At 45.6% G+C, this 15,988-nt stretch overlaps 1 protein-coding gene across 1 annotated transcript in view; it reads left to right on the top strand.

Annotated features, from left to right (window-relative positions):
- Positions 1-15,988, top strand: part of LOC143430613 (uncharacterized) — a 53,471-nt gene that overhangs the window by 34,915 nt on the left and 2,568 nt on the right. Inside the window, exon 3 of the mRNA XM_076906966.1 lies at positions 14,587-14,824. Coding sequence (XP_076763081.1) covers positions 14,587-14,824 — 238 coding nt within the window. The remainder of the gene's footprint in view (positions 1-14,586; positions 14,825-15,988) is intronic.

Here is a 15,988-nt window from a genome sequence, read left to right as displayed (position 1 = left end):
TTTGAAGCAGTGGATGGAGAAGTTTTAATGATTTGTTCCGCGAGGCCCTCGCTTGGACCGTCTATCAACGATCTGAAATTATTCGCGCTACTTGAAACAGAAACGAATCAATCTTCAGTTACTCGCGCGTTATCAACGAGTTGATAAGTAATTGTTTTATTAAAGATGAAGCACAAAAACTATATTTTAACGGTAATACAAAGTTTTATATTTCAACTCTCGATTGAAGAATATATACGCTATCTTAATCATTATTGTAAATGAACAAAAAATGTATATATCTCTCTAAAAGCAATAAACGAAACACTCGAGATCGTCGTTTATCGTGATAATCTTTGGCGCCGCGTTTAGTTTTCCTTGCGCACGAAGATGGAGAGCCGAAGGACGGCGTAATTGGTTTAAAAGCGCGTTCTACACAGGCTGCGCAGGTATATCGGGATTGGTGTATCGATATCGAGCCGTATTATCAACGGGTAAATATAATTTCGAAGTTATTCGAGCGTTTAACGTAAGGTGCAAGAGAGGTAGCACGCAGCAAGGGTGAAATTTACAGTAGGTCGTATACATAGATTCTGCGGCGGGTCGGAGGAACGTCGTGCAATTTTCTGAAGCGTGTCGAAACGATATTCAGGCCGCGTTCGCGCTCGTTTACCGCGTTCGTATTAAATTAATACCATCGATTAGGGGAACGCATATTTTCGCGCGGCTTCTCGCTCGACCACGCTCGTGGATCGTCGGTCTCTCCGACCAGCCCCGCCAGCGAAAATTTATGAAACGTTATTAATCCATCGGTTAGAGTGTTAATAAACGAGCCCCGTCTCGCGTGTGAAGACCCTTCTGTGAAAAGTAATTTATTCAAAGCCGCGGTGGTTCAAAAATAGACGCTTTAAATAGAACGTTTTTTCTTCCGAACGACGGGCCTTTTTGCCCGCGTGATTCGCCCCGCGATTCATATTTCTGTATATTAATCTCCCGTCGGTGGCGCGGGTTTTTCGACCGAATCGAAGCATAAATCGCGAGGAACCGTGTAATTTATCGCAAACGCGGGGACACTTTTTTTTCCTCCAACGCGAATTCATTTTTTCTTTTTTTTCTCTGTTCGAGATAACGAACGATAGCGAGAGAAGGGTTCGCAGTCGCCACCGCGTGACCAATGGAAACGGATAAATTTCCCCGTGGTGGTCATAATTAAGCGAGGCGCCGCGAGTTTCTTGGCCTGCCGCGTTTATTAATTAGAGTCGGCGCGCGTTAGAGCCGCGTCGATGCGCGCCGTTCGAATTACAATCGGCAGCGTGCACGACCGAATTATTGCACGGTTAGGCTCGTTTCTTGTTCGATTATGTCAGGGGCAACGTCAGCGGTTAAGTGACGCCGGTTTACACAATGTATAATTAGGTGGCTGGTGAAACAATGGGTTTCAGTTTGGCCGGGTAACAACGGCTGGACAAATATAACCGGTGCTCGTGGCTGATGCCATTTGTCTTGACCGCCAACCTACCGCATTTGTGACCCACGAAATTGTACGTCAAATCGCGGGGTTATCGTGTACGGTTTAACAAAACTGCCCCTTTCCGAGCAGCATCGGCGACAGCCGTTTTTATTTCCATTTCTCTCGACGAGAATTCCGCTCGTTTATACTTTTTGTTTCAATTATTTCAATCAAATTTTTTCCCCACCGTTTAGCGTTAACCCTCTGCCACGCGATACGAACTCTGAACTTCGATGCGTACGCGGTCACGTACGCAGTGAAATAGATTTCCATTACGCAGAATTTTTAATGGAGAGGAATAATCGAGAAAGAGTCGGTGGACGTTGAAATTTATGACATTTGCTAGCGTACTGCTAGTCTATATGGCCTGAATATCAAAAAGCTACTCCACGTCTTTTTACCTCGAGTAAAATGTTCTGTTTGGCAACTTTTCGTTGTACAGAATGTTTTATAACGTTTCGTGTTTTAGACATTTTTTATCAAAGCTCTTATTCTATATAGTTCAGAGGAATTTCGAAGCGATCTAATTTGTAGACAATCGTATTATATTATACATTATTACACTTTTATTTCTCATTACGTATTTATTTCTATTTTTTTTTTAAATTGAACGATCCGTAAAAGATCTAACAAGCATTATCATTACGATATCTTTTACGAGAGGAACGACGAGGGAGATATGAGCATCAAAAATCAACCTACTTCCTTCGTCATTTATACCTTGTAACGAAGCGACGACAAAAGCCAGCAGACGAGGCGGATAACACCCCCAGCCTACTCCATTTTAGCGCCGTGCCTGTTCGTTCCAACAGCGGAGGCGTATAGAAATCCGTGAAATTCGAGATATGGATTTGGGAAATGGAATACGTCAACGTGAAGGACGGGAATAAGAAAATGTAGCGAGAGCCAGTGCGAGTCGAATTCACGGAGAATGGAACAGCTATGCGCGAGGAACCGTCTGTGCGATCGCAAAAAGTACTCGATTCGAGGCGTATCATTTCGTCAGCTGTGAACGAAGAAAAATTGCAAAGCTGTTTAATTCCGTAGGAAAACAGGTTTGATCATGCGTGGATAGAAGTTTGTTAATCCCCAGGGATTTTCCTTTTGATCCGGTGAACTGCAAATGAAATTGATTTCCCCGTGCTCGTAATTGGAACTGACCACCGCTGGGCCGCCACTATCGTCGGTGATCCTCCCAGGAACACTAATTCCCGTGGTCGCTGAGAATCCACGGTTCAACCACCGATTAGCATGCGAACCTTGGACAATTTTCGTCCAGAGTAAATCGTAGGGAGCACGGAAGCTTCCATTAAAGTCTCTTCGTCCGTCTTTACCCTGATACGACAGAGAATGGAAAGAACATTTGCTTTCCCGTTCTTCCAAACTAACATTTAATTTGGTGACGCAGAAACGAAAAGCAGCTATTTTTGTGCGAGCTATATTCCTCGTATATTATATGGTCACTGCACGCGTTTGCATATTTAAATTTCCTATAAACGCACAAACATCCCCAGTCCATTGGCAGACAACTATTTACCCGCGTGTACCTCGCGACCGTATATCGATCGTTCGGGAATATTTAAAAACCTTCGAAAGCGTAGTGCACGCCCTGTAAACCATCCTAAAAGCGGTGTATCGATTTTCGATGGAAGTTATTTTTCATCTATTTTTCGATTGCCCCTCTTTTTTTTCTTTTTTCTTTATCTCGACTTCCCACAGTTTCTTGTTTGCCGACACACCCGTCCCTCGAACATTTCCGCTCCACTTTTTTTTACCGATCCTCTTAACCGGGAGTCGAAGCTCGAGCACCGGCGAGCAATCGATGCACTTCGTCGCCGGCGCTGTTTATAAACAGCCTTAAAACCCGGTTCCCCATCTTCCCGGTGGATCGAGAAATTCGCTCACGCAATCGGGATTTCCCACGGAGTGTTTGCTTTGGCGAGCTGTCAGTCGAGTGGAGGGACAAGATCCGAGTTCTGGTTGCCATTTTCCCGAAGATTCCGTACCACCGGGTCGATGTATGCACGCTCGCGAGAAGAGCGAGCAATGTAAGAGGGAAATAAATATTCCTGGCCCCGGTGCGCAGAGGGACGATGCCTCGCTGGCAAGTATCGATTTAAGTACACCAGACTGGCTACATTTTATTGCACCGCTCGCGCATTGTTGAGAAATTGTTACGTCCATGAATTCGAAATTCCGCAAAACTAAAATTAAGGCGAAACTTGGAAATTTCCTCGTTCCGTTTGCCTTTCAGTTCGCGGCACGATTTATAGTCCGACGTCGAGGAGCCTAGAAGGTACTCTTTGTTTCACAGAAGACACACATCCGATCGGCTTTGGTATTCGATTTAATCGGTTCTCTCCTAGCGAACGATCCTCCGTTCCGTCGAAAAATTGCTGCGCGTCTCGAGTGGAACAGAAGTTGAAAGGGAGAAGAGGATGATCTCGAAACGACTGGAATAGAGCGCTCGCCAGAGAGGCATAAACGGTAGGAGATGGAGGGAGGCGCATAGAGGAATCAATTTCCCCTGTGCGGGAAGAGCACAGAGACGTCTATCGCGAGGAAGTATAAGCGATCTGTTGCTTTGGCGACTGTTACCAACGCAGTCGATCGATTTCCGGTCTAATGGAAAGCGCCGCGTCCTGGCGGACACGGATCCAGGGGGTGGAAATAAACTCGAACGAGTCGCGATAAGTGTACAGGCAACAGGAATCGTTCCAGGCGTTCGTCGACGGAACGAACGCAAGGCGTTATTCCCTGCAGCGAAGAAGGAACGAGCGAGACGGCGAGCGTCTGTTTATTCGAGCGTCAACAGCGACGCGAGATTCAATTTTCCTGGGTTGGAAATCTGCCCGCCCGAAAGGGGGAAGGAATCCGAGGGGTTTCGCATCCGAGCGGCATGGTCGCCAGTTTTAATCGAGGCGGACGCCACTTTAATGAAACGATCGACTCGCGTATTCGTCTGAAAAATGGGCCACTTCGAATGAATGGCTCGAGTAGCCGACCTCGTAACTCAGCGGGTCGTTCTTTACCGCGATGATCGTTATCTCGAGGAACGAGGGTTCCATCGATTACTACCCTCGTTTCCTTAAACCCCTCCAACTTGGACATCTTCCGTTCGAACTGTCGCGATTCTATTTGCTTTGAGATTCCCTCGTACATCCATTGTATCTCGCTGCTCGACGTTCCCTCTTCTCTCTTACCGCCTCCTCCGCCGTCGTTCGATCGCACGAATTGGATCGTCCGTATAAGCAGTGCCGGCGGGAAAGGAATCGCATAATCGATCGGGGTACATTATCTTTATTGGGACAGTGGGCGAAAGACAGGGTGGGGCACACGAGAGAATCAATCGACGGCTTTGCAGCCCGATCGAATGAAAGATGAGCCGTTCGACCGGTTTTTAAAATAAATCGTCGGCCAGAGGAATTTAATTAAAACCCTGAGCGAGCTGGCGAGAGTGTCCCTGGCTCGACGACTCCTCGCGACGATCCCCTGCTGTATTGACACGTTCTTCGGCTTCTTTCACGTTCACGTGCACACCTTAATCTGCATTCGTATGCATCCGAGCGGAACGTCCGTGATAAAGCCTCGCTGCTCCTCGATAATTACGAGCGAAGAATGTATTGCATATCTCTTAAGCCGCCAATAATTAGAGTTTCCGTCGCGAGATATTTTTTAATCAGCACGCACACGGGAACGAGATTGATAATCGAATTTTTCCGAGATACTGACAAAGGACGCGCGGTGTATTTCGCGACGCTTTTTATTGCCGATCTAATGGCCGACAATGTCAGGGGTTTCGGGAAACGGGGACACGATAAGCTGCTGCCTGCGCGAGGATAATATATGACCGCGTATCATGTACCCTGTGGCGGTCGTGGCATCGAACAGGAGCGGGTAAGCCCGGCATACGTTCGCATTCACTGACTCGGAGCCGTTTCGGGGACGACAGCCGGCTATTTTTCCGGGGAAACCCCCATTTGCATCTTTACGACTTTTGACGTCCCTCTCGTGGCATTCGGCTTTTTGCCCGCCCCTCTTGTCATCCGATGCGTATCATGAATCCGATGACAAATCGTCCACCAAAACCGCTACCCGTGGCTCGCGATGCAAATTGATGGTCCCTTTTTAAAATAACTCGAAAGAGATTTTATCCTGCAAGATTAAAGGGGAAAAGTTACCAATTTCTAAAGCTCGCGGTCTTCAGAAGTGTAACGTAGAACGACGAACGTGAAGGAACTCTCTGATTTCGAAACTTCCGAACCCCGTGGAACCTTTGATCTGGCCCAGCGTGGAGAACAAATCGACGAAGTTGCACCTTCTGGAAGCTGACGGTTCCCGAGATACCAGCCTGGCAAGTAGAATATAAAAGAGTTCTACGTTTAAAAAGTTGCGGAGCAGTAAAATCTCTGGCCTTGAAAGACTGAAGCTGAAAACCCGGCCGGAAACTTTAAACCGCCACTCTGTAGCAGATTTCAGAGCGCAGCTGTTTCCACGAAGCATACGGACCATCTTCAAATCCGCTCCTTTTTCCGGCGCGCCTGAACCGCACCGGTACCCGCCATCGTTTAGAATCATCCTACCGGGCACGTAGCGATATTTTCACCTAGTCCCGCGATATTATTTCTGCGCGAATAGGCACCCTTAACCAGCAGGGGCGCGTGTATAAATTATCAGCGAAACACGTTGCGGAGAAACACGCGGAGACACCACGGACAGTAAAGGAAAATTTATCTGCGAACAGCGACACTTCTGTTCACTCTTGTTTATTCGCCGAAACTCGGACAAAAGGGATATTTATCGTTGTCCTCTTATAACAGTTATTACGCGGCGTTGCTCCAAGCATCCGCGCTCAAACGTGTTCGAGCGAGGTGGAAGAAAATCGCGGAGGCACCAGCGAGAAATGAAAATTTCCAGTTTCGATTCCGAGCGTGTCGCATCGTTCGCCAGCGTTCTAGCGCGCGGACCAATTCCGTTCGCACTTTTTTACGACGTTTAACGACCTTAAGCTCGTTACGCGCAGCGCTGCGCGAAATTGGCGACACGATCCGGCGCGTTCGACGTCGCGATTTTTCGAACCCAACAGCCGATGGTATGTGGAACACGCGAAGGATCGGCGCCGCGCTTTGTTTCGTTGCCGCTCGTTTCACGCTGGTTCGTTTCTTTTATTAACTCGCATTCGTGCAACGCTTTTGTCGAAACAGAGAAATCAGCCGAGTCGAAATTCTTCGCGCTTTCGAAATGATTTGGAATTCCTTGCTGTTTTTTTTTATTTCCTTCGGTTACACGGGCGCCCCTTTAACGCGATCGTTTTGTGCCGCGTTCAGGGGATTGGTAAATATTTTTCAGGGATTGTACACAGAGCCAGGAAATACTTTATAGGGGGAAAATTATTTTTCTCGCTGCCGGAACAGGATGTTGCCGTATTTATCGGATTTTCTACCTTTCAGTGCAATGTTTGTTAAATGTTTCTACCCCAGGTCGTATAATGTATTTAGTTAAAAAAGAGGGATACACGGAAGATAGTAGAAATGATAGCAGAAAAATAGTAGTACTTGCAAACAAATTTATATCGTAATATATGCCAAAGGTTACAGGCATTTAATAGCAATGTTCGTAATTGGCGTCGCCCTCTTGATTGCACTCGCAGAGGAAATTGAACGCCGGGTGGAAAACCGTGGAAACTCGAACGTCTCGAATTAGGTTCCCCTGGATATCCTTGCAGAATTAATCCTAGAGTTCCCTAATTAAGACCCCCCGTGCCCTTTTCTTGCCCTCCTTCCGCGCTCCTCGATATTCAAGATCAACTTCTCCTCAAGATTAAGAGCAACAAGTGCCTGGGCGTGCGACGAGCAGAAAGAACAGGCGGTTCGTTTACGAACAATCAATTAGTAATAGTCGCTGCCACGGTGGATCGAACTCCACGGAGTTCACCGTGCGGAGAGGCGAAGCTGGAACTTTCTAATTGCTTTCGTTCGAGCTGTTCGATTCGATAACGTCGGGACTTATTATTCCCAGGATAACCTGGTGAAAGCTAATTTAATCTCAAGATGCTCGTTCCTGTGACTTTGAAATTTTCCACTTATTTCCACGGCTCTCTCGTGATTTCCAATCGATAACGAGCGATCATCGCGTTCATGCATCTTTCATTCGTTATCCGTTATTCCAGCGTAACTCTGGCGTATATCCACTCGCTCGCATTGCAACCTGGAACGCATTCGAACGGCCAGATATACAAACACGATAATCGAATTAATTGCCTATCAAACCTATCGTACCTTCCACAGCCGATAAGAATTTCTATTAGCAATAGATGGGACAGGGATTATTAATAGCGAAGGGATTATGTAATATCGATGAAACCATAAACCGTACAGTTGTTGGAGCGAATCGGAGGGTGGAGGAAGCGGCGATGCTCGCACGTGCATCGAGCAGCGTGACATTATTAAATTTCTCCGGTGCCCTTCGCACGGCGCGACACAACGTGTCGTAAAGCTGCGGCAGCGTGTGCTCGTACGTGTCGACGACCAGGAAACAGCAGTCGAAAGCTACCAAATCAACGTTCGAGGCGGCGGTTTTCCACCCTGCCGCGACATCCTCGCGCTCAAAGGGCAGATTTCAGCGTTCCGCGACTCCCGAATAATTTGTTCCACGGTTGGTTACGCGTTCAGAGGGGATCTGGAGCGTTTAACGTTTCGTGGCCGTCGTCGACGAGATATCGCGACGAGCCAGCGCTCTACCTCGCTCGCGAATTCCACGCTATTCGAACGACGCCCCGCGAGACAGTAAGAAGCCCTGATTTAATATCGTTCCCATGCTTATTACCGAGGAGCGGTTTCAAAAAGTTGCCCGCGAGTACGCGCGGGCCACTCGAAAATAATTACTCGACGAACAGAAATTAAACTCCGCGGCTCCTCTTCCGCGTTCGTTGCCGGGGGGAAGATAAAGAGATAGGGAAACCGCGAGGAACAGGCAAAATATTATTGCGAGCAGGCTGCTGCGTGAACCATAAATTCCCGCTACCCGTGGATTCTGTTGCATCGCAAGAAGCTACGTATCCCACGGCGATGCCGCTGCGGAGACTCGTTTTTCCGTCGAGCCACCGTGGAAAAAGGTGCACGGCGAAGGCACCGTCGAGTATGGAACTGTAAACATCATTTTCTCTAATGTATTCATGAAACGTGAAAAAAGAACCGCCCTGGTTTTTCACTTAAATGTATTGCGATTGCCTTCGAGTCCATTAACCCCTGTCCCAGCGAGGGGGGGAGCAAATATTTTTGAATCGACAATTTCAATTTAAGAAAATGATGAGAACGTTATTTGCAAGGTGGAATCGGTCTTTCGGAGCGCACTGAAGATTTAAGGGGCGGCGATAGATGGGTATGAAAGTTGGAATAATTTACAAGAGTGCCGGCTGACGTTCGTAATCGCGATCCTGGTTTCTCGAGGCGCCGATTTATTCTTTATGCGCGATCAAATCCGGTCCACGTTCCGTCCCGTTGGTTGGGGGCTCGCCGCGTCATTTGTCACTGATATTGCTTCATTTACCGTGCAGTCAGTCGGCTCGAACAATGTTCTTTTATGAGCTGGTTTCGCGACCAACGTTTGCAAAATTCACCGATATCAGAGATCCCACGTGCTAGGCTTTATTGCACGCCGGAAAACCGGTGTAAATCAACGTTGTCGCGGCGAACGAAAATGGATGTAAAATAGTAGCGGTGATGTATTTTAATTTAGCCTTCGTAGATTAGCGTATAATGTATACTTTATGCTTAATCATCTCGCTTCTCCTCCTCTCTTTACTTTCTATCAAACTTCTCGAAGTGATAATAAGTTTTTTAATCTCTTTTACTATCAATAAAAGTTATTTATTACCAGGATAAGTTGAGTTACAGGAAAAGTAAAAAATATTGCGAAACTGTTAATCTAAGGACATCGATCAGTGAAATCCAATAATTTCCATCGCGCACATGTCATATGGAAATCGCGCGTGGAATAGCAGAAATGATTCCACGCGTTACGATTCGCGGAGCCAGAAATTAAATGGACGAAAAGATTGACGAATTTCTAACGAGCACGTTGCAGCGGTCGACTGGAAAAACACAGGCCCTCCGCGAACCGGTAATCAATAAGAGCGGATTGAAGTTTCCCAGGGTTCAGCGTTTTCTTCAGTGATTGCTTTAATTTATGCATAAAACCTTCTGAAAACATTGAGTACTTAACGTAACGAGTAATCAACCGAGACGAGGATTCGTTCGTTTGCATTGATCGAAAGAAAGTGGTTCGTCGATAAGGTGGAACTGCTAGGAGAAAGAGAATCAAGTGGTAGGAGCCCGTCAGCAGTCAGACGGAGGGGGAATCGTCGAGCGCATCACTGATTCAACATTAATCACGAATATTAAACAAACCGGGAGTTTTCTTGCGCAAGATCTTTCGATTTTCGCCTGAATACCCGCGCCGTTACCATCGTAAGGGACCAATTTTCATCGGTTTTATTTACACGGATGGCAACGTTTAATCAGCTCGCGCGTACGACACGCGACAATCGCGCTTTCGAGCACATTAAAGGCGACGTAATTTCAGCGAGAGCCGTGAACCAATTAAAGTAATGAACAGGCGAATTTGCCCACGGGTATATCCAGATATTTTGTCGCTGTCGGCAAAACTGACTCCGCTTTGCCTCTCCCTTTATTATTCCGCGATAAAGAACCACCCCGTATTGCGATTGACGCAGAATTCCTTTGAACGTCTAGCCAATTTGGAAAATGGAACAAATGTAGAGATCAGAGTGCTCTGTGGTTAGAAATTTCTTTTAAAATTCGTCGACAAATTTTTATGCACTACGCTAACTTTTGTTTGTAAAGTTAGATAACAAATTCCGTTCCTCTTCCTACATACATTATTTGTCCTCGTCCCACTTCTTCTAATACAATATTCATGTTCTATCTTCCGGAGGTTCCAAGAATTTTCCTTCTTCCATTTTTCCCACATTTCAGACGTTTCCTACTGCATCTACATTTTTTATATCTAAATCATATTCCCACAAGTCCGTGCAATCTTAAAATCAATCAGTGCGCGTGCAATATCTCGAGAGATAAATTAAAAAGTATACCACTAGCTGCGCAAGTAGTGAAGGTCAATAATTCGAACCTTTTAAAACGAAACTCTGTACACTTTCCTATTTACTCGTCGAATTAAACCACGAGTGTGTCGTTTACAATCGTCCACTCCATCGCTACACAGTGCCAAAACAAACAGAATTTTAATACCATCATCCATATATTTAAACAATCGACTGTTGCGAACAGCTTGTAATGAAACAAGCCCGCAAGATCACGTACGGCTGGCAATTATATTCTAATATCCCGTAACACGAACTGTCGAGAGATAACCTGACCACGCGGTTGCCTTCGAAAAATGAATACCCCGTGGGATGGCTGGGAAATATCCGCGTCCGGGTAACCAGGAGGACGAAGGGTCCGCGCGCTCTCGAAAGTGTTACACCGTCGCGTTGGCGCCCTTTCATAAAAGCAGCGTAATGTAATTACGGCTGGCTATGAACCCCGGTTTAAAGTCCGTTTTCCGTGGCAATTCCGGAACCGGGACGGAACGAATGGCCGCTGCCGTCGGTTGGTATCAGGCCTGCGGCGTCGCTCTAATAAATCGCGCCTACGCGCGTCCCGGCGCGTGTCCGCGGCCAACGTTTTCGCGCTCGGATCTCCCCGCCGTGGCTGTTTGTTATTTTAATTATTTCTCTCTGGTAATAACGTTTGGCGGTGCCCGTTATTCCTGGCCATTTTTTTTCACTACCAGCGCGCGTGCATCCACGTCGGCTAAGTTTGCTGAATCGCCCGCACGAATTAAATTGCGTTACTTTCAACCGAAATTGCGTTGCCCGCGAGAAACAGGGCGAATCGAGGATGCGCTGTTATTGGACCGTGTCGACCGTGGACGAGTTTTCACCGGAGCTTGTGGTCTTTCCATCGGCCACGGTTAACTAAGAGTTAATTGCCGTTTGAAATTTCATTTCTGTTGCTTCTTTGGCTGAGGTGATTTTATTACGTTCGAACAATAGTAGAATTAATTCCTGGTGGAATAAAGTGGATATGTATATTGAGAGTAAAATTTTATTTCTGTTTGTACGCTACTTTTGATTAATCAGTTAGCTTGTGGTTGCTTAGTATAAATGGATGTTAAAAGACAGTCGTCAGATTCGACTGGTACTGTGCGTTCCTCTGTCGCGTCGGCTGGGATCGTGGCAAATGAGATTCCAACGGGACACCAGCCACGTTTGCAAGACTTTTAATTACTCCAGCAGCCCGGGACTTTGTGCTGTTTCGCCTGCTGATTATGCATGTCGCAACCGCGCTAAACCGTCGACGGTTCAGATCGAGCAATGGATCTGCACAACCGTCGACGACGATTAAGGACTGAGTTAACGCAACGAACCAGAACGGGTCGCATTGTGGCGTTCTGACTCTTGGAAACATTTCTGACAACGTAAACATATTTCGATAACGAGATTACGCGTTTCTCCCTTTTAAATAAATTCTTCATCCTCTTTATGTTTACGTGCATGCAATTTTTCGTACCATTGGCATCGCGTAATTCGTGTTCAATGCCCATGTCGGATTTTTTCCAGAGCTTTTCACGGTTAATCTAGCGTAATTAATTTATAAATCGTGCAGGCTGCTCGAAACCAGTGCGGTTTTGCCCGCAGCATTTGCCACAATACTCGCTCCGCGTTTGTGGTATTAATTATTAATGGAAATCGGTCTCGTTTGCCTTCAGTTGTACAGGGATGAAACCGCTAAAGAGCTCTAGGCCATACATCGCTTCGCTGTATCGATTTCTTTTTTGCGCTGAATAAAAAGGGAAATGGAACTGAATACCTTTTTCTCTCTTCATTCGTTTCGAATAAACGTCCAGGTAAATTAGACACCTGAGAGGATAAAGGGTAATATGTATTGTATTAGGAACAAAAAGTTTATTTGCTGCTTAAATAGTAGCTTTCATTAATGAAGGTGGAATATTAAGCAAGTATAATTATTGTAAATAGGGAAAATAACGAACCAAGAACGTAGATAATATATTAATGATTAATGGTTATAAGTCCTGATAAAATCAAGTTTGCAAAGAATGAAATACTAAAATTAATCTTTGCTTATGAGATTAATTATTATATTTTCGATATTTTCGGAATATTAGTATCTTTCTATTTTATTTCTATTTATTTCTGTTTAAAATATCTCGATCTCGAGACGACTCGATCTGGTCAATATTATTTCTCCGCTTTTAATCACTGCTACCCTGGCAGCCACAATAAATCGCCTCTAATTTGGTTTAAGCACCACCCAGAGTTATCTGTACCCAAGCCGAAGACTGTGGATTATCTCGCCAGTTGAACGGTCTCTTCTACGGTTCGAACGACACCGCGTCTTCCGGCGAGCATTTCCGCCAGCAAATTACCATTAATCGTCCTCGATCGTTCGAAGGAAGTCCACTTGAACTTCTTTTCCCTTTCAAAATTTAATCGTTGAAACGTTGACGTACACTATTACGTTTCGCGCAGTTCGACGTTGGCAACTGAATTTCCAGGCTGTCGGAACTTCTGTTCGAAACGGGTTAATTTTTCATTAAATTGGCCTTTACTTTTGGAATTTGTAAAGTCTTCGTTGCGAGCGACTTCGGTTTATATTCGAGTATAAGTCGTAAAAGGAGTAAGGAACGGTGGTTTATTAAACGATAGCAGTTGCTCGTGTTAATGGCGCTGGAAAACGATTCGCGGAGATCTCCAGCGGTAAATGCACCCTGACACTTTTATGGGCCTTCGATTTTGCAGTTTAATGTGTTTTTAAATCGGCCGTGATATATTCGCTGGGTTAGAGGCGAAATCCTCGATAAGCCGGCCGCTTTAATTTAAATTGATGGCTCTTTACCGGAAAGCAGCGTTTAACGTTGTCAGGTCTTGCGCATTTTGAGGAAATTAATTAAAAGTATTAGCCATTGCGGTGTACAGCGACGAGATTCATTTCGTTTTCTTCCAACAAATTTTATAACGCATCAACCGTGAAATTAATAACGGTATCGGTTAGAATTTTTATTCCGCTATTAAAACTCGCGAACCTAATTAGTTTCATTAATAAACCTCCGTTCGCTCTGAATTCCTTTATTAACGAAGTTGCTCTTCGTTACGGATTTCAGCGTAGATTTTCAGCGGAGCGGAACAGTTGATTCGCTGAAAACAAAATCTGACTCGTAACCGTGGAAATTGGATCACGCGGATGGCCTGGTCATAATTACGGGATCAAAATCCGTACCAGGATTCGATTCGAAAAAATAACACGCGGAATTTCCCGTTCTAGATTCTCTAGTTGCACACTACGAGCGAAGCAATCAATATCTACCGTTCGTCCAGCGAGAAGTTGCGGGAACGAAATATCACGCGAAAATTCTGCGTTTCATTAAAAACCAGAGGAATATCGAAATTTCCTATCCCGCGATTGCTTCGATAAATACCGGCTTGTATTTTCTTACGCGAGCCTTTCCCCTATTCCCCCTGGAAAAAATAAATCGACAAAGTCGTCACTGAAATACACAGAAAGGGTTCTGAAAATATCTGAAACGATTGAAGGGTCGAATAAATCAGAGAAAATACCTGTTAATACCTATCAATTAATGTTATTATACCGTCATTCCAGACAATTTAATTACCTGTCGTCCCTTACACGATACGAAAGAGTTGCGCGCTGCCAGAATTTGAATGACGAACGCTCGCAAAATTGAAACGGAGCGTCGAATCCGTCCGCAATCGCGCGTCGTCGCAATTAATAGAAAATCACGAAAGTCCATTTTGAACGGGGCGAGATCCGCGCTCGATCCTCTCTCCCAATGATACGCGGCGAAGCAAATGGAAACAGATGTAATCGTTCGCGAACACCGTCGATGGCGAACATTCCTCGCTCGTTCGCGTTTCCTAAATCTCGCGGGGGATGCTCCGCGTCGTTGCCCCCGGGCACGTCGATAGGCATGCGTCAGCCCGCGTTTCCGTTAGCACGCGAACGTAATAAATCCATTTGCGCTGGTATTGATTTCAGATAATGGGCAAGTGGTACGTGGTCGAGGTGTTGGAGCACAAAGTCGACCCGTCGAAGCCGGCCACCGGATCGTACGTGATCGATTCCTGCCCGATCGTGAAGATGAGGGCGCCCGAGAACTTCTTGTCCTCGTTGAGGCTGCTGTGGACGGAGGATGCCGGCAATTTGGAATACAGCTTCCGGATACCGGACGTCACCAGGAAACCGGGCTTCTGGATCTCCGCCTCTATGCAGAACGGTAAACCGTTTCCGGGTCTGGCAAACGGGATGATCGATCTCCCCCGTTCGTGCAACGGGAATTCGACCAATTCAGCGAATGACCGTTCAGAAATTCGTTCGTTTATTTATCTATTTATTTACGATCGCCGGTGCATTCGATAGTGCTAGTATCGCTCGCCACTTTTTCATATTTTCCCGTTGCTCAGGATTATTGGAATAATCGAAACGCTAAATGGTTTAATTGCATTTTTTCATGAATTTTCTTTCGAGCAAGATTTCTAGTTTTTTTCTGGTAATATTTTGCGTTTTTAAAGTTTATAGAACTGAATTATGGAAGGTTGTTTCTAGTGACCGTGTCTAGATTTTACTACCTGTCGTTCCTGCCTTTAAATTTGTGAAAAGTGGGTTAAATCGAACGGTTTTACGTGATCCCCAGTGAAGATTCTTCCGTCCGCGATAAATTTACCGGACGGTTTCTTTCCCTAGTCCACGGGGATGGTCACTGGGGTATTCGTGACGCATAAAGCGGAAGAGTAATCCCCCTCGAAACGTCCCGAGCGATGGCGTAACGGTGCAGGGGAAAAATAAAAAGCGCACCGATATTCCCCGCGCCAGAGAAGTTTCCCTCCCGATAGATAATAACGAACAGTTCGATGACTCGAACTTCCATCGAAAGACGATTATCGTAAGCTGGCGGGGTAACCGATCGACGAGTCGTGAGAAAGAAAAATTCTCGTCTTCGACCGAACGTGGAACTTAGAAACGAACTGGCATCGATACGTCGATAACGCGATTAGAATATCGATGAAACGAATCGAATGATTGGAATGGAATACAGCAATTTTCATCAACGACCTGATCGTTATTCGTTCACACGCGCCTCGCGAGCACTATAAATTTTGTTCGCCGATGCAAAGTGATTCTATTATATGGACTAGTGAAAATTTGTAGCTCATCGTTGTTCCGTTAGTTAAATCGATTTCCATTGTCAAAATTGAGTGTACAAATTGAAGTATTGCTTCACAAATGGAACCATTGGAGAAGAGGAAAAGTATTAATTTCTAAAAACTTAAACTGCTCAGAGACCACGAGAAACATACGTATACGTACGACTCACCTTTTAATAAGTTGAAATTATATTCAGATTTCTGAGTGTACGCTAAATCGCGTGGAAAACGTTTAA

Source organism: Xylocopa sonorina, chromosome 15 (assembly GCF_050948175.1).
Source record: "Xylocopa sonorina isolate GNS202 chromosome 15, iyXylSono1_principal, whole genome shotgun sequence".
Taxonomy (NCBI): domain Eukaryota; kingdom Metazoa; phylum Arthropoda; class Insecta; order Hymenoptera; family Apidae; genus Xylocopa; species Xylocopa sonorina.
Note: the sequence above shows the minus strand (reverse complement) of the source record. Positions and strands in the feature narration are given on the sequence as shown.